Source organism: Lissotriton helveticus, chromosome 4_2, assembly GCF_964261635.1.
Source record: "Lissotriton helveticus chromosome 4_2, aLisHel1.1, whole genome shotgun sequence".
Lineage (NCBI taxonomy): Eukaryota > Metazoa > Chordata > Amphibia > Caudata > Salamandridae > Lissotriton > Lissotriton helveticus.
In genome coordinates, this window is record NC_136064.1 from 121,511,094 (window position 1) to 121,525,161 (window position 14,068).

The following is a 14,068-nucleotide window of genomic DNA, read 5'->3' on the forward strand; positions in this document are numbered from 1 at the left end:
TTTTTAAGACCAGTCAGTGTTTACCGAGAGGTCCCTCAACCTTTTCTCTTCCACACGCAGCTTGCTCACCAGCTGCCTTCCCGATCCGAGGAGACGCAACATCAGGGGTCTGTTGATCCTGCCCGCTCCCACACCTTAGCCACTTGAAGGGACCACATTTCCCAGCATTCCTGATGTGGCGCACGGCCATCTGTATCACTAGGAAGCACAATGGAGGCGCTTCAAAAGTGGTTGCGGACTCCCACAGCACCAATGTACGTCAGTGACAGGAAGAGGCAGGGCATGGATACCCCTCTTTCATTTTCTAAGTCTGGCTGTGGAGTTGCTGTAGAGACCTTAAGGTACTGTTTATACCCTCCTGACTTTGACTGAACGATTACGCCATTGATGATACTTTCAGATTGAAATAGTCGGCCCCAGTACTTCTTGTGTATTATTTCTTCCTCTCGGTTGCTGCACTCTAGATCGTGCTCGTAAGGTATAATCACATTATGGCGACTCACCTTATTATACACGCTGGGTGAATTGTTTGTCTGAAGTGGTCATAATATTTAATTTGTAACTTACAGTTATGGGGAAAATGAAGTTACCAGGTGGAAGCGGGGATGGGGTGAGGCTGGAGGCAGTGGAACAATCTGAGGTAGTAGGGGCAAAAAGGCAAGGAAGCTCCAATTGCATGCTGGCAGTAATTGTGCACTACATCAGATAAATACACTAATAGGGGAATGCAAGGGTATTTTGGTGTCTGCGCCCACTACTCAACCCACTTGAACTACAACTCCCTCCAGTTTGATCCAACATCCAAATTCCACTACTCCTACCATCCCTGCAATGTTCTATAAAACACATACAAAGAAATTGTCTAATAACAACGACAAGGGGGTAGGGGTAGTAGGTGCCCAGCTAATACACACTACCTCGTTTAGACATATCTGATAACAAAATAAGTAGAGAAGGAGAACTAAAGTCAACACAGATGACACAGACCTCACCCGTGCAGAGAAAGGTAGTAAGGCCAGATATGATTATGGAGCACCAAGATATGCTACAACACTTCATTTTATTAAGCCAGGAAATGGGATCAAATGAGAAGTCAGATAGAGGAGTTAACGTTGATGGTCAAGCTATTAACCCCTTAAGTGCTGGCGTCGGCCATTAGATGTCGCGAGCACTACCTTCGTAGTGCTGCGCACGTCCAACGGCCGACGCAGCCCCGCCCGTGTTGCAGAAGTGCTGCACTGCCACGGAATCACGGCAGTGGGAAACGGGTTAACATGTGTTCCATCACAAAATGGGGATGGAAGGGACAGTAGCTGTACCGTATGCTTACAGGGCGCTACTCCTGCCACTCAGGTAACACCTAGGGCTACACCAGTCACTGCCCCCCAAGTAAAAAAAAAAACACTGAAGGCGGGATTCCATCCAGTTTGGGCAGGACCACGATAGATAATATCTGAGGTCACTTCCATCAAAGCCTAGACTCACTCCACATCCTACTGCTAGTAACATCGACAGCTCTTATAAAAACAGCACTCATGAGGGCTCCGTCACTGCATAATGAAAATACCACAGTGCATCCTACTCAGCCAGAGGTCGGGCAGAGACAAAGGCAACAAGTCCATCATTCCACAGAGTTCCCCAATACTCATAGAACTCTTATGGTGAACATACCAAAGCTTGACGCAATCAAAAGTGCACAAAACGAGGATTTCCTAATAAATAAAACTATTAATTGGATACGGCATGTCAGGGGATGCCCATCGGTGATAAGGGAAGACATATCAAAAGCTTGTAGGTTGTTTCACCAGCTCATCATCTGGATTGTATCGAGCTCACTATGACTAGGGCAGATCTAGCAGAAAATCTATTTGCTCTATAGTTTCCTACGAGCCGGCAAGGACTGTCAGCCATTCAGTTTAGACATTCCCCCCTGAGTAATGAGAACGGCCGCTCCTTCACCCAGAAACTATCTGGGATGAAGGGAAGCTTTACTTTAGAAAACAGTGACTGACTAAAGGTGACATTACCACTAAAGCAGAAGTACTATCAAACAGCTAATACCATCAATAAGGACAGTCCACCTAAGCGTTGAACACTTACCTATAGAGTTGGATCAAATCTCAGAATCTGCACCCCTTCCAACTAGACAAAATGAGGGGATAAGGAGGGAGGGTAGTCCAATTTCCTCAAGTTCCTCTTTTGTAAGTGGTCATTTGGCTGTTTGTACAATCCCCTTAAAGGAAACCCTGTCTTCCTGGAACATCGCAGGATTATGTTCAAAATTGGGCTCCCCAGAGTGGCATCATTTTATTGAGGGTTTTGATATCTGTCTCTTTCAAGAGACTTGGGCAGAAGCCACCCTCTTTTGTGTGGGATATTTAAATTTGTATAATCTGGCTACTAAAGGTGAAAGTTGGAGACCATCCCGGTGCTTGACAATCTGGGTGAGACAGGACCTAGAGTTAGACATCCAAGTACTTCCAACTTATACATCCAGGCTGCTAGATTGACTAGGGAAACAGACAGGACCATGGGTATATATAATGTCTATGTGTGAGGCACAAGAGGGAAGAAGTTGGGAGTTTTGGCGGCTCTTGTCAATCTTCTTGACATCAGCCAGATAGACACAAATGTCATTGTCGTGGGGGATCTGAACACGACGTTTGAGCCTCTAATGAGTGAGGAGGGTAATTTGTCAGAAGAGGAAGACATTTAGTGGGGTATCCCAAAGCAGGAGCTTGACCCAATAAAAAGATGGACCGAAGCGGTTATTCAAATCAATCTTTATGGAGAAGGGATTGCGGGCAGTTAATGGCCGTACACCCTCAGATAAAATATGGTCTACCACTTTTGACAATGGCTATAGTGTTAGTAGGATAGACTATGTATTGGTTAGCTTAGCTCTTTGGCTGCCATTAAGGATATGAGGGTTTAAGATAGATTAGAAAGTGACCACAGCCCATTATGTATGAACTTGGATCTAATAAGTTATAAGGCTCCCCATGAATCACAGGATACATATTCCACCACTGACGTTGTTTCATCTAACGACTTGAGGTGACTTAAATGGCACTCACATGCTCCTCTAAAGAATCATATTCTTAGAGGCAGAGTCTCTGCTCCATGGTTCAAAGATGCTCTTAAAACTGCTAAACTTGACTGTAAACAAGCAGAGCGGAAATGGAGACGCGACTACAAGGAACCCTTTAAAGAAATATGGAAAACAAAAATTCTTGCCTACAAAAGCCTCATTATTAGATCAAAAGCTGATTACTACTCCTCTCTTATTTGCAATTCCACCAATAATGGCAGGAGTATTTTTAACATCTTGAACAGCGTTACCAACCCAGACGCTTGCAAGAATGAGATTGTCCCGTCTCAAGATCTTTGTGACAATCTTGCCATATTCTTTAAAGAAAAAATTGATCTGATTCTTCAGGATTTGGACATCTCCACTGATGATGATCCCACTCTGGAATCTAGACCCGCCCCATTGCCTAACCAGGCACCCAAGCCGGCTTTGACTCTGGAAAGCCCCTTGCTCAGCTTCCTACCACTTACCTTTGAAAATGTTTCTAATATAGCGAGTGAGATTGTTTCCGGCTCTCCGTTGGACCCACTCCCCCCTAAAATTTGGAAGGAACTTGCTGTTGAGCTTTTTCCCTCCCTCCACCTCATCTGCAATCAATCTCTGACAACTGGCACCGTCCCTGCTCACTGGAAGCCTGCGCTCGTCTCTCCCCTTCTAAAAAAACCTTCACTAGATCCTGAGTGCTCAAAAAACTACCGTCCCATTTCACTACTGCCTTTCCCCACCAAGATAGTTGAGCGGGTAGTTAGTAACACTCTTTCCACCCACTTGGAACAACGTCTCCTTCTTGACGAGGATCAATTTGGCTTCCGACCGGCCCATGGGACTGAAACTGCCCTCATCACCGCCATGGATGAACTTCAGAGGCGCGCAGACAGAAATCAGGCTTCCTTTTTGATCTTGCTTGATATGTCTGCCGCCTTTGACACAGTTAATCACAAGATCTTGCTAAGGCGGTTGTTTGAAGCAGGGGTGAGAGACTCAGCTTTGAGCTGGTTCCAGTCTTTTCTGCAGGGCAGGCAGCAGGCGGTTTCAATGCCTCCTTTTCAGTCACCTTTCTCCCCGGTCTTGCATGGTGTGCCTCAGGGCTCTGCCATCAGTCCTATACTTTTTAACATTTACCTTAGGCCACTAATTTTGCTTATTAAAGGTTTTGGCATTCGAATTGTTAATTATGCCGATGACACGCAGATGATCCTCTCCTCGGAAGGAGAGAAGTCCATCTCTGTGGAGGTCTTACACAACTGCCTCAGGAATACGGCCAGCTGGCTAAAGGCGAATTCGCTTCAGTTTAATGCCGGGAAAACTGAAGTGCTTTTTAGCGCTGGAACAAGGATCCCCCGTCCGTTTCCCAACAATTTCTGGCCCCCGGAATCCGGCTCTATTGTCCGGCCATCGGACTCTGTCCGTAACCTGGGAGTTATGTTGAATCATGGGCTCAGTATGGATACCCATGTTCAGAAAACATCGGCCTGCTGTTTTGCCATTCTCCGCTCACTTAGGAAGGTTCTGCCCCTGTTACCATCCCACGCTCGTACCCAGGTGGTTAGATGTACCATCCTGAGCAGGTTGGACTATTGTAATGCCCTCCTGCTCGGGTCCCCTGAGTACCTACTGGACAGACTCCAAAGGGTTCAATCTGCGGCGGCGAGATTGGCGTTGGGACTGCCTAGGAGATCTCATGGTCCATCTGCCCTTGCAAAACTACATTGGCTTCCTCTTAGACAGAGGATCCAATTCAAAGCCCTTTGCATTGTGTTTAGGGCTCTTCACGGATGTGGCCCAGCTCCCCTTAGGTCCAAGTTCGTCTGGTATACTCCTTCCAGATACCTTTGTTCTTCGGATGCTAAACTGGTAGCTGTTCCCAGATTTAGGAAGGTCAGAGCTGGTGGCAGATCCTTTCAGGTGACTGCATCCAGACTCTGGAACACTCTCCCCATCGAGATTAGGGCCACTAATGAACTTTTGCAGTTTAGGAAAAAGGTAAAAACTTGGCTTTTCCCTGGCTAGCTTCGCTGGTCAGGCATACTCTGCTGTCTCTTTTCTACCTTGGTTTGGATTTTGTTAGCGCCAGGATGCCTGCAATGACAGTCGCGCTCTATAAATTCTTAAAATTAAATAAAAAACTTAAAATAAGATAACTGAAGTACTAGGTGGCATCAAAATGGATATAGGGCATGCTCTAAATGAGCTTCAGGCCAGTGTAGTAAATTCGATGGCCTTAGAGCAAGCTATCCGCATACACAATACATTTTTTGGTTAGCTACGTACGTAATTTATTAAAAAGGGTATTACTAAAAAGGTTGATATTCCTAAAACACAGAAAGGGTACAACAAAGACTGTAAAAAGGCATGTGCAGACCTAGGGGAGGCTATTAAAGAAGGTGTCCCAATAATGGAACGAGTAGCTAGGGCTACCTATCAGGCGCCCAAGCAAAGGCAAAGAAACAATGGGACAATAAAAAATGGGAGGAACTTAGGGAGGCATGTGTCAGGTGAAAGTTTCCCTAACCAGTTCTGGAATGTACACAAATGGGATAGAGGTGGGCAGGCCTGCCAGCACCAAAACCATGTCTCACAGTCAGAGTGGGTAAACTAATTCAAACCCTGATATGCCGTAAATGAGTATGAGATAGAGGGCGATACAGCTAAACATTTTGCCCAGGATGCAGCCTTTAGCAAGGCAGATGTTTAGGTGGCACTTAAATCTACTTTGGCTGAAAAGTACCAGGTCCAGATGGAATACCAGGGGATATATTCCTTTATGATAAGGATAGATGGTGTCTGTACATTCTCCTATTGACAAATGCCATAGCCCAGGGTACGCCGGTCCCAGGCTCCTGGAAAGGAGCTGAATTCATACCAGTTTTTTTAAAAAAGGGACAAATCGTACCCAGGGAATTATAGGCCGATCAGCTTAATAGATTCTTTGCAAAAGGTAATGGGTAGGTTGGTGCTTAACAAAGTCCAAGAATGGATCGATCAGTTTAGCATTCTATCGCCATTACAAGCAGGGTTCTGAGCTTTCACTAGCACTATTGACCGAGTGTTTCGGTTTGTCTTGCTTTTTTAAAAACAGTAACCATGGGCAAGGGCAGTTTGTATGCTGTTTTCGTTGACCTTAGGTCAGCATTTCATCTTGAACCACGACCTAGACTATGGAGGACATTACAGGAAATGGGATTACCATCAGTCCTGTTGACACTCATCGTTAGAATGCACAAGGACAACAAGGTTGAGATTCGATGGGGTACGCAGGGCGAAGTTACGGAATCTTTCCCTATAAAGAAGGGAGTTTGCCATGGTTGTGTGATGGCCCCATCACTATTTTCCTTATACATCAATGGAATAGTGAACTTTATGAGGGCTACCCCAATGGATGCCCCAACAGTAGCAGGAGAAAAAGTACCCATACTAATGTTCGCAAAGGACACATTGATAATTTTCATGACGCCGGGTAGCCTCCAGAGAGCTTGAACTATCTTTGAGGAGTTCTGCTTGAGCCGTGGATTGGAGGTCAATGTGTCAAAAACGAAACTGATGGCCTTTAATTTGCATAGGGCCTTCAATGGGGCATTAAAATGAACAGCATCCTGATAGAGCAAGTTAAGGAGACTACATACCTAGGGGTAAACATACAGGAGGGATTAAATTGTGCTCACCAGGTTGATATAGCATCCCTAAATATCAACAACTAGAGGGGGTGCTGCACAAGGAATATAACACCTCATTCTCTAAGACAATAAGCACGGCAATCAAGATCTATAACAAGAAAGTTAATAGCTCCCCCTTATACGGTGCTGAGCTTTGGGGGCAGGAGAATTTAGTTAAGCTCACACTATCAGAAATTAAGTTCTTTTGAAAAATTACCAACTTGCCACAGAGTACCCCGACACGCCCATTATTGAATGATCTTGGGAGGAACCAATCAAAGACACTGCTAAACTATGTCTTCTTTTGTATTGGCGTAGACACTGGTCTATCCCACAACTTGCAGAGTACGCAGCTGGTTTCCTAGACATAATAAGGGTAGACACATCATACCAAATAAAATGGTTGAGGGGGCTTAGAGCTATCCTATCGAATATTGGTTTAAATACACTGTGGGTAGATCCCCAAAATTCTACTTTTCCCCACAAAAAGATTTTGAAAGCCAAGTATTAGGAAATAGTCCAGAATAATACAGTGTGAAGTTGTGAGTCCTCTTCTATTACAGGGCGATTCTTGGACAGTAAACCTATCCCTAGGCTGGAACAATATTGGGATTTTATTACAAAGCCCCATGAGCAAAAATTATATTTCCAGTTTATGGTGGGTACATTGCCACTAAGAGTCTTTACCTGTAGATAGACCAAACCTAGCAATGACTTGTGTCTTGTATTGTAGTGTAGATCCTATTTCGATAATAGACTCTGCGTATTGGAATAATATTCCCTATAGGATTGGCATCGGACGTAGGTCAGTATGCCCCTATTGAGTATATTAAACGTAATTAATTTGTACCAGTTAACTAAGAGGCCACTAGAAACTCCTTGTAAACAAGAAGGGAGTAGTTTCTGACAACCGCATAAACATGACAACTTTATTTTCCTTTAGAACCGGAACACTCTAAGAATCGTGGAAACAACAGATAACAGTTTCACTCAATTAATCTTGCATGCTTAGTTTCTTCAGAGTTAAACAGAAAGAATAGATGGGTATTTCATTAAAAGGATTTATTGAACAGTCTTGTTTCTCGTGTAAGAGATAAGCGCGGTTACAATCACAAGACAGTTTGCGAGATATATTATGTACAGTGTAAGAAGTAGAAAGAAATAATACTGAGCTAGCATTATCTTTTAGCTATGACACATATATTCATATACATAAACAACATAAGCTAAAAATGTGAGTACTCATAAGATGCTTCTCTAACTAGTTCTTACTTAGTGTACCTAACCTAAGTGTTGTACAAGGTAAGAAGTAGGTGATGTATTCTATAGTATGATAGGCTATGGTATGGTATGCTACGTTTTAGTATGCCAAGAGTCTGAAATGCCAAGTTTAGTATGCCAAGAGTCCCTCTAGGTTCTAGTCAGCTCCATACCTTGAGAATGAGAGAGGTAAGAATCTCTTTCCGGGTCTCAAACTCTAACACCCACCGAAGGGGGTCAGAACGCTGGAAGCTAGATTCTCTGCAAGCAGGGATACCACATCTCTTGTCAGTGCGTCAGTCTGGGACACGGTCTCCTCTAAAGTCGAGGTCTCCTCCAACTTGTTTGGGCAAGGGAAGGTATATTTATATCCGGTATGTGCCTTCGAATGTTAGCATTGACATAAAGTTGGGCAGAGGAATGCGTCAGGAATGAACCCTTAAGGAATAGCGGTTCCTGCATAATAAATTAGTTCTTGGAGAAATCAATAATCCTTTACTAGGGGAACTCCCAAGAGTTTAAGGGTCTGATTTCTAAGAACTCGTTATGACGATGGGGTAGACGGATGTAAGTGACCATGCCTCTATTTGGGTAGCATGGCTAATGCCCAAAAAAGGACTGGGATCTTATGCCTATATAAGGGAAATGTGAATTGTGCCTATATAAGGACATGTATCATGAAAAACTATATACGGACGCGAAAGCGGAATACAACAGTATGCCAGCATAGTAAGGAATCATTAGCCCTTTTTGTTGGTTGTATGTACTGGATACAATGCCCAATGCTGTGTCTGGCTGTCACCAACTTGCAAGCTCTTGGGGACAAGAAGGTCCAGTGAAGCTGAAAGCATCCTAAGAACTGACACAACAGAGGTGATAGTCATAGCAATGGCGTAATAGCTTTGGTGGGTGTGGGCAATAAGAGCATGTTTCCTTGATTAAGCTTTAGATCAAAAGAGATTATGTCATGCTGTACAGTATAACATGTGGAATCATCTGCCTTTCCTCAAACTAGTTTGCCTGGAGATCTGTAGCTTCCATTATGGTACAGCTACAACGTTTTTCTCATAATTATTGTTATTGCATTTTTAAATTGTATCGAGTGTTTTTATGGTAATTGTATTCATCCATCCATTTGGGCGTGTATCAGTTTTATGATGTCTTATGGAATTGTTTTAGATGTATTTTTATGTGCTTCAATTACCTAACTCGTCAAATAAAGATTTTTTGGATTGGATTGGTCCCTCAAGATCTTATCCTCTTCTCAACCCTCTTCGACCCTTACCTAGAACCCCTTTGAGGTATTCTCAGAAACTCTAGGATTCTCGTCTACATTTACTCTGAAAATACCCAAAGGTATATGAAAATCTTATCCCCAGAGGATGGTGCCCTGCTTTCAAATCTCTCTTGAAGATACAAAACTGGATTTCCAACTACAATTTAAAACTCAACCCAACTAAAACAGTATTTCTTTTGATTTCACCTCCGAAAACAAAAATTCCAGTACAAGAATGGATGACCATCTTTCCTGCCATTGACACAGGAGTCAGATCACTTGGCCTTACCCTTGATAATCGTGTCAATCTTCAGAGCAACTTGGCAGTCATGGACAACAGCACACATAACCAACTGAGGCTCATCAAACAATTGATTCCAGAACAAGACCTCAAATAGTGGCACAGTCTCTCTAGACTAGACCGTGGAATTGCCCTTCTCTAAGTCATTCCCAAAGTTAAAGTTTCCCTTATGGGATGAAGTACTACCTAAATGTGAGTCAGACAGCTTAATGGGTGGGTTCTTGGATTTTAAGAGTGTCATGTTATTTGAATAATTTCTTGATAAGATTGAGTGTCCATTAGCAAAACAACTGTATACAAAATTCAGACATAGAATCTTTCCAATTAACAGCTTCTGGGAAGTTACGTTTTGTGCCAATACTCTTTGTCAGTCATGCCATCTGGAGATTGAAACTTTGCACCATTTCTCTTTTATTGCACATCTTAGGCAAATAATCTCAAAAAGTCGTTTAAGCCCATCTGTCACCTCCTAGGAATTAGGTATGAGTATGCTTTGAGAATTATGAAATCACCACATTTTTATCTTCTGCCTGGATTACATGTAGGAACATTTTAGAGTCCAGGGCTGATCATTCATGGAATGTGATTGACTCTACAACTAATGTGCATTACTACTGCTGCTTCTGTGATATTTATATACGGTTGTGTTCCCTTCAATGCATGTTTCACATTGAGAGGATTTTTGAATAATAGTGTAAGCACTTTGTTTGTGGAATTCATGTCTTTGCAATTGTGCACAATGTAGTGGTAACCTCGTAGATCATCCTGTCACTGTGCATAATGTGATCAAGTGTCATTTTGTGGTCAATTAAGCTGTATTTATTAAAGTGCTTTGATTGTGTCTTGAATCTCTTTTCTAACTGATACTGGAGTTTATTGTCATTGCTTGGTTTTGTTGCCTTTACGTTGTTTTTAAACATCTCTGAATCAATACTAAACTTTCTGACTGATATAAATATTTCTCCAGTGATGTGATAATATGCGAAATACATTCAAATTGCTTCCCAGTACTACTTTCCAAACAGTAAAATGACAAATCTGGACATACTATAGAAGCAACACAATTAAATAGAGGAAACATATACAACCTCTATGTTCTTTTATCTCAAATTGTCCTTTCCCCTTACATTATTATCCACTAATTCCACAATGACCTGTCCTGAACCCTCTAATCCAAACTCCAACCCATTCAAAATACAAAAAATACAAATTTCAAAATGAGCTCAAATAGTGGCGCCTGCCCTCTGTCAAACAGCAAACATTTTGCAACATATGCATTGAATGTACTTGATCATTTTGAAGCTAGATGATGCAATAAAAATAGGAGATAAAAGAATAAAGTTGACTTCCCTTGGGGATCCAAATCCAAAACGACCAAGAGCTCAACAAAGAACAGAACCAAGTATATGGTAAAGGAAGAGAAAGTTGCCACTGTATACATTACAGTCTCACTTTCATGGTAACATCTCTCTTTCAAAATAATAACTAAAAAGTTATGCATTTCTCACTGAAACATTAACCAAACTGTCTTCTAGGGTAAAAAATCACGTAAAAATAAGCATTTATCAGTGCCTTCCTTAAGTATTTGTGTCTTGCGTTTAACTTGATCACATTGTTCCTGTTCTCCAACAATATAATTTTTACCCTAACAGAAGAGACAGTGGTGGTAAATGTTTGGCAAGTAATGGGAAGAACATCCAGCAGACGGAGATGCTTGGTAGGTCAGAGCATTGCTGAGGTACTCGGGTTGAGTTCATCAACTCAATCAGAACATATAAAGAAATCATATAGTCTGTGGACATGAAATAACATAGATAGTACATACCTCCCGATGTGAAAATCTTGAGGAAACCATTAAACATCCCAGTTAAATCATCAAAAAATTCAGATTGCTGGGCCAGGTAGGTTTGTATATACTGTCTTGAATCAAAATAATCATCATAGAATTCCTTGTTAGTAACAGCGGAGGCCATTTTCTCCAGTGCACTATTCTCCTGCTTTCAGTAATGTTACCTGTACTCACTTTATATTGCAACAATCTACAATATGAATAATTCCTCTTACTGCATTTGCAAGTTATTTTAGCTCCAATCCAATTTAAATTTTAAATGTTGGTTTAATGTTTGCATGTTATGTTATGCAGATTTGTAGACTGCATGATCACCTGAGGAGGTTTCCTGGAACTCAGCAGGTGTGAGTATAGGTACACTTAGGGCCTAGGGAGATGAATCGAAAAGCCAGGTCTTTAACTTCTTGCAGAATTTAAAAAGTGAGGAGGATGCTACCATGTGTGGAGGCAGGCCAGACAATGTTTTAGGAGCTCTGGAGTGAGGTGGAGGCTCCCATGTGTGGAGTCAGGCCGTGCAATGTTTTACGGGCTCTGGAGTGAGGTGGAGGCTCCCATGTGTGGAGTCAGGCCGTCTATTGCTTTTGGGGCTCTGGAGTGAGGCAGAGACTCCCATGTGTGGAGGCAGGCCATATAATGTTTTAGGAGCTCTGGAGTGAGGCGGAGGCTCCCATGTGTGGAGTCAGGCCGTCTATTGCTTTTGGGGCTCTGGAGTGAGGCGGAGACTCCCATGTATGGAGTCGGGCTGTGTAAAGCTTTAGGGGCTCTGGAGAAAGATGGAGGCTCCCGTGTGGGGAGGCAGGCTGTGCAGTGCTTTCGGGGCCCTGAAGTGAGGGGGAGGCTTCCATGGTTGGAGTCAGACCGTGCAAGTATTTCGGGCCCCAAAGTGAGGGGGAGGCTCCCATGGTTAGAGGCAGGCCAAGCAATGCTTTCAGGGCCCTGAAATGAGGTAGAGGTTCCCCTGTGTAGAGGCAGGCTGTGCAACGCTTTAGGGGCCCTGAAGTGAGGCACAGGCTCCCCTGTGTAAAGGCAGACCGTGCAACGCTTTAGGGGCTCTGAAGTGAGCAGGAGGCTCCCCTGTGTAGAGGCAGGATGTGCAACGCTTATGGGGCACTGTAGGAGAAGGCTTTTCCACCAAACCTGGTCTTCCGCATGCCTGGGATCTCTGCAAGTAGGAGCCTAGATTTGCAGAGGTGTATGGATGGTTTGTTAACCCAGATGCAATTGTTGATGTATGTTACGCCAGTGTTATGTAGTGCCCTGAAAGTGTGGGAGAAGTGTGTTGTGATTGTTTATGAATATGGGCAAATGGAGCTCCTTCAGGTGTGTTGTGAATTAAGTGCACAGGAGTTTGAGAGTGATTCTGGCCACTGAGTTCTGAATTGTCTCTAGATTTTCTAGATACCAGACCCTCCTGTCACGTGCCTTTTTCTTCCCAGTCAGGCAGGCAACAAACCCAGTGAAGGGGATGCCCCAGAACTGGTTTGAGATGGCCATAGAGCAGGGGACTCCTCATTATCTTGGTTCCACCTCTGGGTGGGCACACAAGCTGTGCCCAAAGCTTTTTCCCCTAAAAAATATTATACCTATAGCCAATAAATGAGCTGCACCTTACAATGATTTTTCATTGTGTACTGACTATTCAGCAATGCGTATGATAAAATTAAAAAAAGTAAAAATGGGTTTGAAGGAAAACTTTAATGTACATAAGATACTGAGTTTAGGAACAGTGGTTATTTGTACATCGCTGAATATGAAGTTGGGTATACTGTCATGTGATTTAGAGGGTAGTTTTAATACAAATTCTTTTTTGCACACTAACCTACGTTTGGAAACCATAAATACAGAGAAATCCAATTAGTAATAACAAGTGTTCAACTACTCTGTGTTCACACATTCATCCTGTCAAAAATGTACCCCACTCGTGTTGCTGGGCTTAGCTCCAGAGGCAAAAAAAGCTTGAAAACTTGCCTTGAAGACATCAGATTTCACCCAGTGGAATTCACATTTTTTTTACAATGTGGGTTGCTGTGGCCTTTTCCTGAAGTGCCCAGCTGACCAGTAGGAACTGATGCTGTGCTAGAACCCTCAGGTAGCATCTATTGGAATGAGCCATGATCCTCACATTCTGTTTCTGACGTACCGGGTCACTTGGCTGTGTCTTAATTGAGTGCTAACACCTCTGAAAATGAATTACATACCTCTTAAACACCGGGACCAACCACCCAACTTAATCTGTGCAAGGTGTTAATTTGCTTGGCTAAAGGCATCTCCCATTTGGAGCTCCTTTGCAACACTAATTCAGTTTCAGTGGACCATGAGCAAGAATGTATGAGTCCTGTATAACTCATCATTGCATAAAATCTCCAATCTTGTCACACTGGAGCATTATGAGCTCTGAAAAATAAGACTAAGGACTTGATTTGAGATCTGAAGATTGGTTGCTCTGTCACAAATATGACATATATCCTCTCCACGATGTTACAATTACCATTGGATGCATATAGGTGAATGTACAGACCGTCCAACGGTTTTCCACCGGGTTGATGAGTCGACCGGGTGGAAAAGCTGTTAATATGGTGGCGGTGTCTAGTAGACACCGCCATCCATATTAAGATACGTGCAGGCTTTTGCCTTGCCG

At 43.0% G+C, this 14,068-nt stretch overlaps 1 protein-coding gene across 1 annotated transcript in view; it reads right to left on the reverse strand.

Annotated features, from left to right (window-relative positions):
• LOC144751964 (nicotinamide N-methyltransferase-like) overlaps positions 1-11,562 on the reverse strand; it is a 51,925-nt gene extending 40,363 nt beyond the window's left edge. The window contains exon 1 of the mRNA XM_078639926.1: positions 11,407-11,562. Coding sequence (XP_078496052.1) covers positions 11,407-11,554 — 148 coding nt within the window. The 5' untranslated portion in view covers positions 11,555-11,562. The remainder of the gene's footprint in view (positions 1-11,406) is intronic.
• Between the last annotated feature and the right edge of the window lie 2,506 nt (positions 11,563-14,068).